The 12996-nt window shown below is 48.3% G+C and overlaps 2 protein-coding genes across 7 annotated transcripts; one reads left to right on the top strand and one right to left on the bottom strand.

Annotated features, from left to right (window-relative positions):
* Positions 1 to 1068: 1068 nt before the first annotated feature.
* On the bottom strand, positions 1069 to 9143 carry nit1 (nitrilase 1). Of its 6 annotated transcripts, none has more exons than XM_059949891.1 (6): positions 8742 to 8862; positions 5664 to 5906; positions 5125 to 5228; positions 4738 to 4871; positions 4364 to 4489; positions 1069 to 1465 (listed from the first exon to the last, which is right to left on the bottom strand). In XM_059949891.1, exons 1-6 carry the CDS (start codon positions 8777 to 8779, stop codon positions 1193 to 1195), a joined length of 918 nt encoding a protein of 305 aa, XP_059805874.1. In that variant the 5' UTR covers positions 8780 to 8862; the 3' UTR covers positions 1069 to 1192. The 6 variants fall into 6 exon arrangements, with proteins under 6 accessions (XP_059805874.1, XP_059805873.1, XP_059805877.1 ...); XM_059949890.1 differs by lacking the exon at positions 8742 to 8862 and adding an exon at positions 8174 to 8546; XM_059949894.1 differs by lacking the exon at positions 8742 to 8862 and adding an exon at positions 9006 to 9143 and having other exon boundaries at positions 1070 to 1465.
* Positions 9133 to 12508, top strand: pfdn2 (prefoldin subunit 2). The gene is made up of 3 exons (XM_059949897.1): positions 9133 to 9375; positions 10188 to 10311; positions 12135 to 12508. The coding sequence occupies exons 1-3, from the start codon at positions 9179 to 9181 to the stop codon at positions 12300 to 12302; spliced, it is 489 nt and encodes a 162-aa protein (XP_059805880.1). The 5' UTR covers positions 9133 to 9178; the 3' UTR covers positions 12303 to 12508.
* The last annotated feature ends 488 nt before the right edge of the window (positions 12509 to 12996 follow it).

Raw genomic sequence — 12996 nt, 5'->3', positions numbered from 1 at the left:
CCGATCTGCCCCACAAAATCTCCTATCTGCCCCCCTAACTATAGAGTCCCCTAAAACTATCGCTCTCTTCTCTTCCCTCCTCCCCTTTCTAGTTGAGGGTTCAACCTCTGTGCCAGAGGCAGGACCACTGCAACTCATTCCTGGTAGGTCATCCCCATCAACAATATCCAGTACGGTATACTTATTGTTAATGGGAATGGCCGCAGGGGTGCTCTGCTCTCTCTGCCTGCTCCCTCTGCCTCTCTGGACCGTCACCCATCTGCCTACTTCTTGGTTTTTTGGTGTGACTACCTCCTGATAACTCCTATCTATCTCTGCCTCTGCCTCCCGAATGATCTGTAGTTCATCCAGCTCCTGCTCCAACTCCCTAACACGGGCTGATAGGAGCTGCAGCTGGACGCACCTTTTGCAGGTGTGGTCATCAGGAACAACTGTGTTGACCCTGACCTCCCACATACTGCATACGGAGCACACCACTGCTCTGACTGTCTCCCCCATACCTGAACTGGATTAATAGAATGTCTAAAAAGCACCTAGCGACCTTACCTTCTTCCCCTCAGCGAGCAATCACACAGGCTTACCGAAGTCCCCTTACGCCGAAGCCCACTTAGCCAAAGCCCAGGACTCTGCTTCCACGGACTCCGCTGCCCGCTCTGAAAAGACGCTCTGTCCTGACAACATCATCAGTAATCTCCTCTGCACTCTTTCCAGCTTAATCACATCTTTCCTACATCAGGATGACCAAAACTGAACACAGTATTCCAAATGTGGCTTCACCTACATGCTGTATATCTGCAACATAATGTCCCAGCTCCTGTAGTCAGTGCTCTTACAGATATAGACCAAAACGCCTAAGTCTTCTCCGTCTTATGTACAAATTTGATGATGATCCCCAACTGCATGGCAGGATCCAGAGAGACAGACACACACATGCTCATACACAGCAATATCCATCGAGTGACCACAAAAACTCTAGTAAGATCTTTCTCACATACACCATCCCCCTCAATCATCTCTCACACATTCTGCTCCTTCACCCACAGTCCTTCATGCCCACCTCATTCCTCTGCCAGTCTTAAGCGGACAGCCCCTGGTAATATTTCCTTTATTGACAGCAGCAGGTGTATAAGATTTGATAAACACAGACAGTTCTGGTGCCTGATTAACGTTGGTGAGAGTATGAGGAGAACAGTCAGCTAAGGGATGGAGGTTTACCCACACTCCCGTAGAGATCGCACCGCCGGTGTTGGGTCACGGGCATCTGTTGGCGCACCTGCTGCAGGTAGTCCAGGTCGATCTCAGCACAGCAGAGACCTAGGCCCTGTCCACACTGGGCCAACACACAGCCCCAGGGGTCCACCACCATGGAGTGGCCAAAGGACAAGCGGCGGTCATTGTGCCGGCCTGTCTGTGCAGCCGCAACCACATAGCACTGCGTCTCGATCGCCCGGCTCCGCAGGAGAGTCTGCCAGAGAGAACAGGATGAGTGGCAGGGCAACAGTGGGTCACATTGTGGGAGTCCACACATGCATCTAACACACAGAATGCACTACTAAAGGAACATTCCCTCACACGAGAGAGAGAGAGAGAGACACACACACACACACACACACACACACACACACACACACACACACACACACACACACACACACACACACACACACACACACACACACACACACACACACACCTACCTCGTAGTTAAGTACGATTCCTTTCCTGGTGTTGATCTGCTCACTTGTGGGTCTTGAGATAACTGAAGAGGCCGGTCTGTGATCTACAAGTCCTACTGCAGTGTTGGCAGGTGTAGGCCATTGAGATGCTGGTGGATGTAGCTGGTTGGACTTTTCCCAGTCTCTCCTTATGTTGAAGCCGCTTAGTCTCAGTGGCACAGTGCAGGTATTCTTCCGGCTGTGCATTCCCCTCATAGATAGTCCCTCTCCAGCTTTCCCTGTGATTACTTCTCACATCCATTCAGGTTGATGTGGCACTTCTTCGGGTGGGTTTCGATATAGTCCTTGAGCTGCTTTTTCTGACCTCCAGGAGCCACTTTGCATCCTTGATTTGGCCGAACAGGAGTTGTTTAGGGAGGCAGGAGTCAGGGATTCGGATGATGTGGCTGACACATCACAATTGTGATCACATACACGACTGTGGCTATGGGGTTAATGTTAGCTTCCAACAGGATACTTGAGTTAGCATGCCTGTTCTTCAGCTCTCTGAATCTTTCAGAGGCATCTTTAATGGTAAGCTTCTAAGGATTTTATGTGACTGCAGTATGTTGTCCATGACTCCACTCCATATAGCAAGTAGGTGAGGACTTTAGCTTTATAAACCGTAAGCTTAGTGTGGGTCTTGATATCTTGATCTTCAAAATCCCTCTTTCTCAACCTGGCAACAGCTGCACTCGCACAGCCAATTCCGTGATTTATTTCAAGGTAATGTTGCCTCTTGAAGAAAGAAGGCTACCAAGGTATGGGAAATGATCAGTGTTCTCCAGGGGGATGTTGTCAACTTGGATGGTTAGAGGTTTAGGAGCTTGATTTGGAGCAGGTTGGTGCAGGACTTGGGTTTTCTTGATGTTTAGATCAAGTTCCAGGAGTTTGTATGCTCTGGTAAAAGCATCCATTATACACTGCAGATCCTCCTCAGAGTGAGCTACGATGTTGTCTGCATATTGGAGCTCCATGATGGAAGTAGTTGACACCTTGCTCTTTGTCTTGAACTTGTTAACATTGGAGAGTGTTCCCCCCCCCCCCATCACTACCATCTGTCCTACAGAGAGTCTGGACTCCTTGTGGGAGGTCTTGGCCTGTGAGGTGAAGAATGGTTGCAATGAAAATGGCAAACAGTGTTGGGGCAATGATGCACCCCTGTTTGACCCTGGTCCCAACCTTAAAAGGAGCTGTCTCACGGCTGCTGCTGCTAATGACTGTTGCACTCATATCATTGTCGAAGAGCTGCAAGACCTTTCTCTGGGCTCCCAATTTTGGACAGTACCTGCCAAAGGACAAAATGATTTATGGATTCAAATGCTTTTGTAAAGTCTATGAAAGCCATATAATGTGGGAGATTTTGTTCCCGAGCTTTCTCCTGCAATTGATGTGCTGTAAAAATCATGTCAGATACTCCTCTGGCTGAATGGAAGCCAAACTGAGACTCAGGCAGGAGATCTTCTGTCAGAGGTGAAAACTGGTCACATAAAATTCAGATGAGTACTTTCCTGTTGTAGAGAGGAGGGATATGCCACTATGGTTTCTGCAGTCAGCTTTGTCACCCTTTTTGAAGAGCGTGACAATCTGGGCATCCCTGAGTTCAGCCAGAATCTTCTCCTGGTCCCAGCAGGTCATGAATACGATTTAAAAGTTCTGTGCCACCTTCCTTGAGAATTTCTGCTGGAATTCCATCAGGCCTGGTGGCCTTGTTGTTCCTCAATTTCTTGTAAGCTGTCTGCACCTTTTTGATACTAGGAGGCTTACTCACATCCTCCTCCATGAGTTGTTGTGGGAGCTGGTAAGTGATTTCAATGTCAACAGTGGTGTTAGGATTAAGTAGCTCCTGAAAGTGACCTTGCCATCCGATGGCATCATTGTCCTTTAGCAGCAAATCCATCTTTGGTGCGAAGGGAGTTTAGGCCACTGCCATGGCAGCAATAAAGAAACCCTGATATCACCAGAATCAGCAGGCTGCTGTGTTTCTGGGGCCTTCTCTGTCCACCACTGATTCTTTATTCCCCTTACCCTATGCTAGACTAAGGCCTTTGTTTGAAATGGGCTGCTTTTTTAGCCTTGCAGCTGATGTCTTTCTGCCAGGCACAGAAAGTTTTCCTTTCGTTGTTGATTAGCTCTATTATTTTGTTGTCATTTTCATCAAACCAACCTTTGTTTTTGCAGGTCTTGTATCTAATGATGTTTTCACAAGTATCAAGGATGGTGATCCTCAGTGTAGTCCAGTATGCTTCAATGTCTTCCAGATACTGCTTTGGGAATCTTTCAGAAAGGGTAGCCTGGAGATATTGTACCTTCGCTGTGTCTTTTAGGCTGTTGATGTTGAACCTGGGAGGGCTCATTTTCTTTTGCGCTCCACTCCTCCGCATGATTTTGACGGTCGTTTGTGAGCAAATAAGCAGTTGGTCTGTCACACCATCATCAGCACTGATCACGGCTCGTGTAATCTCTACGTCTCTGCAAACCCTCTTCTGAACGATGATATAACCTACAAGATGCCAAGTCTTTGAAGTTTTCACCTTATTTCTCACACACGCACACACACACACACACACACACACACACATCATTATTAAGCATTTTCCTTCATACCTGAAATTTGACAGAGTGAAATTACTTTCATGAAGCCTCACCTCCCAATGTGCCATGCCAGTCGTTAATGTAAAAGCAGATGGAAATGTAAGAATTTCTGCTCCAGCATCAGCTAGAGTTCGAGATATTTCTGGGAATCGAAGATCATAACAAATAGCAAGTCCAATCTGTGGTAGGAAAGCACAACACTGGTCAGATACAGAGAGAATCTCCCTCCACACTATCCATCATATACTCCCAGGGAATGGGTCAGACACAGAGTGAATCGCCCTCCACACTATCCAACACACACTCCCAGGGAATGAGTCAGACACAGAGAGAAGTTCCCTCTACATTGTCCCTTCACACATGCCCTCTATACTGTCCCATCACACACATCCAGGTCGCAGATCAGACACAGTCCCATCATATTTACCTTGCCAATCGGAGTTGTAACCGGCAGCTCAATTTGTGGTCCGGGTATAGTGAAGCTGCTCTCCTTGAGTGAGACCTGACCCGGGAGATCCACATCGAAGAGGTGGGTCTTTCGGTAGAGCCCCACAGTTTGTCCTATATACAACAGGATTAATATACTTTGTAGCTCTGCCTCCTGGTTTTAAATCCATCTCCCTATGGTCACACCACCCCCAGTGACGGCAAACAGAAAGCATCAACCTGGATTTGTATAATTATCCAGGGCTAGCTGGTCCTCACAATCATATCTGTCCCAGACACAGGGCGGTCTCTCCCCATCCTTCCTTGATCCGGGACCTCCTCCCTCCCACCAGCCCACACGGCTCTTCAATCCGCCAATCCCTCTTACCCGAGTCATCAAGTAGCAGGTGGGTATTGTAGACTCGCCGGTCCTGATCCCAGTGTGGTCCTCGCTCGTGGAACCCACCCAGGGACAGCCAGAGTCTGGACTCCCTGCAGACAGATACAGGCCTTTGAGAGAGGGTGAAGGGGGCAAAAGGTGCGGGAAATCGAGGGAGAGACGATGCAGCGGGATGGGGGGAGGTTGTTAATGGGAACTGAGGGATGAGGAGGGATAGAGGGGGATGATGCTGACAAAGGCAACGATAGGGACAGAGAGAAACGAGAGAGATGAGAGGGACGAATGCGACAGAGGAGCACGAGGGGACATGGGGTTGGAGGCACAAGAGAGATGGAGGGAATGAGGAGGATGGAGGGAATGAGGGATTGGAGGAAGACAGTGAGGATGGAGAGGGACAGGAAGGAATGAGGAGGCTGGAGGGGAACATAGGCAATGAGGGGGACTGAGGGGACAAGGGGGATGGAGGGGAACGAGGGGAATGAGTGAATGGAGATAAGTGGCAAATATAGAGGATCAAGGAGGTCTACCTGGCCAGTTGCCGGTATCTCTCTATCAGCTCTCCGTCAAGACCCTCAGCGAGGTGGAGGGTTTCCTCAGTGCTGGGTGTGATGTAATCGAAGGCCTCAGGCAGGAAAAGCATGTGGACTCCGCGGGCAGCCCCTATCTTCACCAGCTCCTGGCACTGCTGGAAATTGTGCTCCTTGTCTGCAGACGCGGTCATCTGGCCCACTCCAATCAGGGCCCTCCGTGAGCTGGACATGGCCTCGGTCCTGCCCCAGGAGAGGAAAGAAGAGTTTGTCAGTAAACAGCCTAACCTCCCTCCCTCTCTCCCACACCCCTCACACAAATACCACCCTACTTTGAAATAATGTACATCCCTTATAAATAGACCCCGGCAAACTCAAAGCACACTACTTGCATCCAGATATCTCCAGCAAACTCAAACACCTCCAAATAACTCAAATACACCCCTTCCTACCCCCACAAAATGCATCTCACCCTCACTCAAATAAGCCTCCATCCAAATAGCTCCAGGAAACTCAAACACAGTGCCAATAAAAAAGTATTCACCCCACTGCAGTAATTTTTCATGTTTTATTGTTTTACAATTTTGAATCAAAGTGGATTTACTTTGGCTTTTTTTGACACTGATCAACAGAAAAAGACTCTTGTGTCAAAGTGAAAACAGATCTGCACAAAGTGATCTAAACTAATTACAAATATAAAACACAAAATAATTGATTGCATAAGTATTCACCTCCTTTAATACGACACACCAAATCATCACTGGTACAGCCATTTGGTTTTAGGAGTCATGTAACCAGTTAAATGGAGATCTGTTTTTGGAGACTGTATGCAGTCAAGGTGTTTCAAGTGAATAGTAAAAATACTATTCTGGAAGGTCCAACTGCTGGGGAGTCAGTACCGTGGCAAAATCTACACCATGAAGACAAAAGAACACTCCAAGCAACTCCACAAAAAGGTTATTGAAAAGCACAAGTCAGGAGGAGGATACAAGAAAATTTCCAAGTCACTGAATATCTCTTGGAATACAGTTAACTCAATCATTAAGAAATGTAAAGAATATGGCACAATGGTAAATTTGCCTCGAGGAGACCATCCTCAAAAACTGAGTGACCTTACAAGAAGGGGACAAATGAGGGAGGCCACAAAGAGACCTATGACAACTCTGGAGGAGTTACAAGCTTCAGTGGCTGAGATGGAAGAGACTGCACGTACAGCTGTTGCCTGGGTGCTTCACCAGTCAGCTTATGGAAGAGTGGCAAAGAGAAAGCCACTGTTGAAAAAAACTCACATGAAATCTCAGCTAGAGTTTACCAGAAGGCATTTGAGAGACTCTGATGTCAGCTGGAAGATGGTTCAAAGGTCTGATGAAACCCCAAATTTGAGCTTTTTGACCATCAGACTAAATGCTATGTTTGTCATAAGCCAAACATCACACATCATCAAAAACACCCCATCCCTGCCGTGAAGCATAGTGGTGGCTGCATCATGCTGTGGGGATGTTTCTCTGGAGTAGGCCCTGAAAGGCTTGTAAAGGTAGAGTGTAAAATGAATGCATCAAAATACAGGGAAATCCTGAAGGAAAACCTGATGCAGTCTGCAAGGGAACTGTGACTTGGGAGATTTGTTTTCCAGCAAGACAATGACCCCAAGCATAAAGTCAAAGATACACAGGAATGGCTTATCAACAACAAAGTTAATGTCCTAGAGTGGCCAAGTCAGAGTCGAAATTTCAATCCAATTGAGAATTTGTGGCTGAACTTGAAAAGGGGCTGTTCACTCATAATCCCCGTGCAAACTGACAGAGCTTGAGCAGTTTTGTAAAGAAGAATGGGGAAAATTGCAGTGTACAGATGTGCAAAGCTGATAAGAGACCTATCCACACAGACTCAAGGCTGTAATTGTTGCCATAGGTGCATCTACTAAATACTGACTTGAATGGAGTGAATATTTATGCAATAAATTATTTTGTGTTTTATATTTATAATTAATTTAGATCACATTGTAGAGATTTTTTCACTTTTACTTGAAAGAGTCCTTTTCTGTTGTTCAGTCTCAAAAAATGCACCAAACTAAATTCACTTGATTCAATGCTGTAAAACAACAAAACATGAAAACTTCATAGGGGGTTGAATATTTTTTAGAGGCACTGTAGAGTGGGTCCCCCCCCCCCCACCCCAAGCAAAAGACAAGACAGATAAGACGTACAAAAATGCTAGATGAACTTAGCAGGTCGGGCAGCATCCGTTGAAAGAAGCAGTCAATGTTTTGGGTCGAGACCCTTCATCAGGACTAAAGAAGGAGGGGCAGGGGCCCTATAAAGAAGGTGGGGGGAGGGTGGAAAAACAATCAGAGGAAAGATCAAGGGGTGGGGGAGGGGATAGGCAGGAGAGGTGAAGAAGGAATCTAAGGGGAAAGCGCTATGGGTAGTAGAAGAAGGCAGAGTCATGAGAGGTGATAGGCAGCTAGGAGAGTGAAGGTGGGATGGGGGAAGGGAGAGGGAGGGAATTACCGGAAGTTGGAGAATTCGATGTCCACACAGATAGGTCTGTCCCTAGGCACTGAGATCATAGAGGGACCAAGCAAGGGACACGGGGACAGGATGCAATAGGGGAATGGAGTGTGGTGATGGGTGAAGGTCAAGTGGGGAGGCAGTGAGTCAGGATAGGACTAATAGTGAGAGGGATTGGGAGAGAATCAGGGTAGGGCTGTTGAGGTGTTCAAGAGTTTGCGTGATGGGGTCAGAGTCATGAGCAGGTGGTTATGGACCATGGGGCTGAGTCAGTGTCATGGGCAAGAGGGTAGGGGTCAATGTGCGGAGTCGGAATCATAAATGATGAAGGACTGGGAACCGAGGGTGAACAGATATGAGGAGCAGCTCAATTGAAGTGATTTCCCATCCTCGCCTTCTAATTGGCTGGTAATTATTAGCATGAGCCCGCCCCTCCTCACTGATTGGTAAAAAATCTTCCCGTTCCTCTCCAACTATGGTGACGTCATCGTCACGACTCTCGCACACGGCTGAGTCAGGGTCTTTTCTAGAGCAAACCGATGTATTAGCCTGACTTAAAAAAAATTACTTTGCCACAATCAAACTCAGAGCTTCGAGAGCATCCATTGAGAAATTGTTCTCTGGAATGCGAGAGTGTAACTGGAATTACCCGCCGATTCTTCTTGCAAACTGTAGAAGGAGCATTAGCGAGACAGAAAGATGGCTGCCAGAATCGGGAGCGACGGTTGGGGTCCTGGCGGGCTTAGCTGGCTAAAATTCTGTCACCTTTGCTTTTATTTATGAGGGTCGAAGGAAACAAGAGGCGGTGGCCATTTAGAATGAGAATATTTACCACTATGAAGCATCGGCAGTGCCGTTCCTCATTGTGTTTGGTAAAAAAAAATCCCCATCCTCGAATGGTCAGGTGGCAAAGCCCCAACAGGCGCTCGCGGGGACTACCTGCGGTGGGTGGAGGTCTATAAAAGGCGGCGCACGTCTGGCAACGCCAGTCACCGCCTCCGCGGGATGGAGAGCGGAGCGGGATCTGGTGGTGCTCGTACTGCTGGGCCCGTGTCGGGAGGTCGGCCCCGAGCTCCGGGCTCAAGCTCCGGTTCCGGGCCTACTCCCGAGCAGGTGCTGGCCGGCTTCAATCGTCTGCGACAGGAACAACGCAACCTAGTCGGGAAGGGAGCGGAGCTGGAGCAGGAAGTGGTGGAGCACGGGTGCGTGTGGGCGGGGAGCAGAGAATAGCTGGAGCCACATTCGGGTTATCATGTGCAGATCTGGCCATCTAGCAAAGTCATAGAGCTGGAGATGGTATTCAACAGATTAGTGAGGATCTTCCCTGGTTTAAGAGAAGAGACTGGGACTGTTTGCCCTGGAGGGTAGGAGACCCGTAAAATCACAATGGGGATAGATAAAATGGATGCTTCCAGTAACTTCCCCTGGCTAGGGGAGTCCAAACAGTTTAAGGCGAGAGGGGAAACATTTCAAGTGGGATTCTGGCAGACGAAGTGGTAGAGTTAACTTTAATGTTATTTGGCCAAGTATACACATACAGTGGGATATGATGCAGGCAAGTGTTTTTCTCGGGTAGCCATCTTGGTGAGTATGGACGGGATGGGCCAAAGGGTCTGTTTGCTAAGTGATTGACTTTAGGGTTGGTGAGAGCTGACATGGTTTGTTTGGGGTTTTGCCTGTACCTGGGGGAGGATATGGGGTGTGAGGTGTGTGTAGAAGGAGGGGTTGTATTTGAGGGGAATGGGGAGAGTGGGCATCAGAATCAGATTGATTATCCCTTATGTATGTTGGGAAAATTATTTTGTGGCAGCAGTGTGGTGCAAAAACTCAAATTAATACATTGCAAAAAGCAGAGCAAGAGTAGAACAGTATGTTAGTGTTCATGAAAGGTTTAGAGATCTGACCACAGAGGGAAGAAGTTTCTAAAACATAGAGATGAGGGTTGAGTAGCTCATTTAAATGGTGGTGAGAGTGAGCAGCCTCTTCATTCCCTGCTCCTCTCTTCCCCACCCAGACTCGTCATTGAAACCCTGGCAGAGGTGGATCCCAGCCGCAAGTGTTACCGTATGGTGGGAGGCGTGCTGGTGGAACGGACGGTGAGGGAGGTTCTCCCGGCCCTGGAGAACAACCAGCAGCAGGTGAGGTGGTTGGGCCAGTGCCCAGCTGTTCCCATCTCCAGTAGGACCCCCTCAACCATAATTCCCCCTCCCTGGGTGCCAGGGTAGTGTAATGGTTAGTGCTACGCTACTACAGCTCGGGGCATTCTGGAGTTCAGAGTTTTAATTCCGCTGCCTTTCTGTAAGGAGTTTCTTACATCCTCCCCATGGAGTGTGTAGTTTTCTCTGGGAGCTTCTGTTTCCTCACACAGTCCAAAGATGTACCGGGTAGGTTAATTGGCCATTGTAAGTTTCCCGTGATTAGGTTATGGTTAACTGGGGTTGTGAGTTTGTCGAGGTGGCATGGATGGAAGGGGCAACTCCACACTGTATCACTAAATTAAATAAATTAATGCCCTGTCTCAGCTGGGCAATCTACACTATCTCGCTGTCCTGGTCCTTTAGGGTTCTGTGACTTAACGCCATTTCACGTCGCCTCTAAACCATCCCTGTCTACAACACAGTGAGGGGTGGAGCACTGACCCTGTGGGTCAGCTCCAGTCATACAAACACCCATTACCCATTCGCCCGTTTCCTCCCATGGGCTTTTACTGTGTGCACCGACCTTCTCTGTTAGCAGTCTTCTAGGTGAGTTTGAGGGGGAACTGTCATCCCTCTATTTATTTGTTCCTAGCAAACAACTCTAATTTTTCATGTAAACAGCTGCATGGACCAACCCTTGCTCTGAGCAGGAAATTTTTACACGACCTAAGAACTATGCAGAATTTTAATTGTTTTTGTAATATGCATATTAATATTTAGAATGAAAATTTGCATAATTTAATTTAAAGGGTATAATGAAATGGTTGGCTGGGTAGAAATGCACCTCTGCCAAAGGCCCTCCTTCCCTCTGCTAGCCTCTGGGTCACCCTTGGCCATGTGAAGCCTTAGGAACAGCTGATGTATATCACAAGTCCTGGTTATGTGACCAGTGACACCAGGCAGACAATCTGACCCTGTAAAGACGCTGTCCAGAAGAAGGCAACGGTAAACCACTTTTGTGGGAAAAATTTGCCAAGAACAATCATGGTCACGGAATGACACTCACATCATACGACACAGCACATATCAAACAAACGACAATGAAATGCGGTACAACACAGAAAACTTTTTGTTTTGTAAACTTGTCTATCTTTGTTCCAGTTGTGGGGCAATAAAGGCTGCGTGTGCGTGGGAGCTTTTCAGCTGCTGCATGCCTGCCCAGCTTGGAAGCAACAGTGGCAGTAACGTTACCTTGTGACGTCAGTCAATCTGACGGCAGGGCCCTTCAGCTAAGCCACTGTTTGCCCTGCACCCAGTGGCACCACATAGTCTTACAGTGAATTGTGCGTCTTGACTACACGTTGCAGCAGCAGGACCTGTTGCCCCCAACTCCAGAGTCCTGGCTTCAGTGCTGATCTCTGGTGGAATTTGCACGTTCTCCCTGTGGCTTCTGCCTAGATACTAAGGATTTCCTCACACATCCCAAAGGTTTCTATCAGTGGCTGCTGTATATTGTCCCCTAGTCTGTGGGTGAGGTGTTAAATCTGGGGGAATTTGAGAGGAATTGCATTGGTGAAAGATCAGCATGTGGGTGACTAATAGCATAGACTCAGTGGGCTGAAGGGCCTGTTTGAGGTGTGTCTGCAGTTTCAGTTATTTCTCCACCCATATAAAAATGTTAACCCAGTGCTCTGAGCAATGGCTTTGCACCAGAGCAGGAAACCCAAGTGCGCTGAATTGGGTGTGGTTCCCCTGCCAGATCACTGAGGGTTTGGGATGTCATTGTGTTGTGAGTGTGTTAACGCTACTCTCCCCTCCTGCAGCTGGTGAAGCTGATCGAATCGCTGAACGCCCAGATCCAGAGCAAGGGTCGAGAGCTGACAGAGTACCGGGAGAAGTACAACATCCGGCTGATGAACGAGGAGGAGAAGTCGGCTCGTGACAGTGACTCCAGCAGCCGGACTGGGGGCACCGGAGTCTTGGTTTCCTAGCCTCCTCAATCCCTGTTTTGTCTCTGGGGAGCAGAGAGCTGGCCCCAGCTGCTGCTCGACTGGGAAGGCATTGTGCCATCACCCTTGGACACGGTTCGTGTAGTGGGTTATCCCTGGGAGCAGTTATTTTGGACCTGGGTTCTGAATTAGACCTTTGTGTAACATTTGTGACTGCTAATGTGATTATTAAACTGTATGGTTGTAAACAGGGGCTTCTGATATTTCTACCTCATCACCCCCCACCCTCCATGCTCATTGCCTCATCACAATTAGCCTGGAGCTCCTTTGTGACAGGCTGGGGATGGGCTGAATAGTCTCCTGTTCCTGTCTAGCAGGTGGGAGCAGGGCTGAACGGGCCAGTGTGGCTGGTGTGCTGACGATCAGGATACTGGTGTGATGACACTCACTGCTGCTCTGGCTAGGGTCCAGGGTAAAGTGACACAGTCAATAAGTTGGATACTTAGCAGTTCATCACGTGGTGGGGGGGGGCAATGGCCAAGTCTTTCCCCACCCTGGCTGAGTACATAGCTCTGGAGTGGAAGGGTTCATGTGCACTCAGTGGCTTTCAGATCGCAGCCTCTCAGCTTGAGGGCACTGCCTGATCTGACAGGAGAAAGGAGTGCATTGCAGAGGGAGCATGAGTGACCCAGTGTACAATGTGGGGGTGGGGGGGGGAGATTGCAACAGTGTTTAT

The sequence above is a fragment of the Hypanus sabinus genome, chromosome 25, assembly GCF_030144855.1.
Source record: "Hypanus sabinus isolate sHypSab1 chromosome 25, sHypSab1.hap1, whole genome shotgun sequence".
NCBI classification, from domain to species: domain Eukaryota; kingdom Metazoa; phylum Chordata; class Chondrichthyes; order Myliobatiformes; family Dasyatidae; genus Hypanus; species Hypanus sabinus.
The sequence above is the reverse complement of the archived record's forward strand: the minus strand, read 5'-3'. Positions and strand labels throughout refer to the sequence as shown.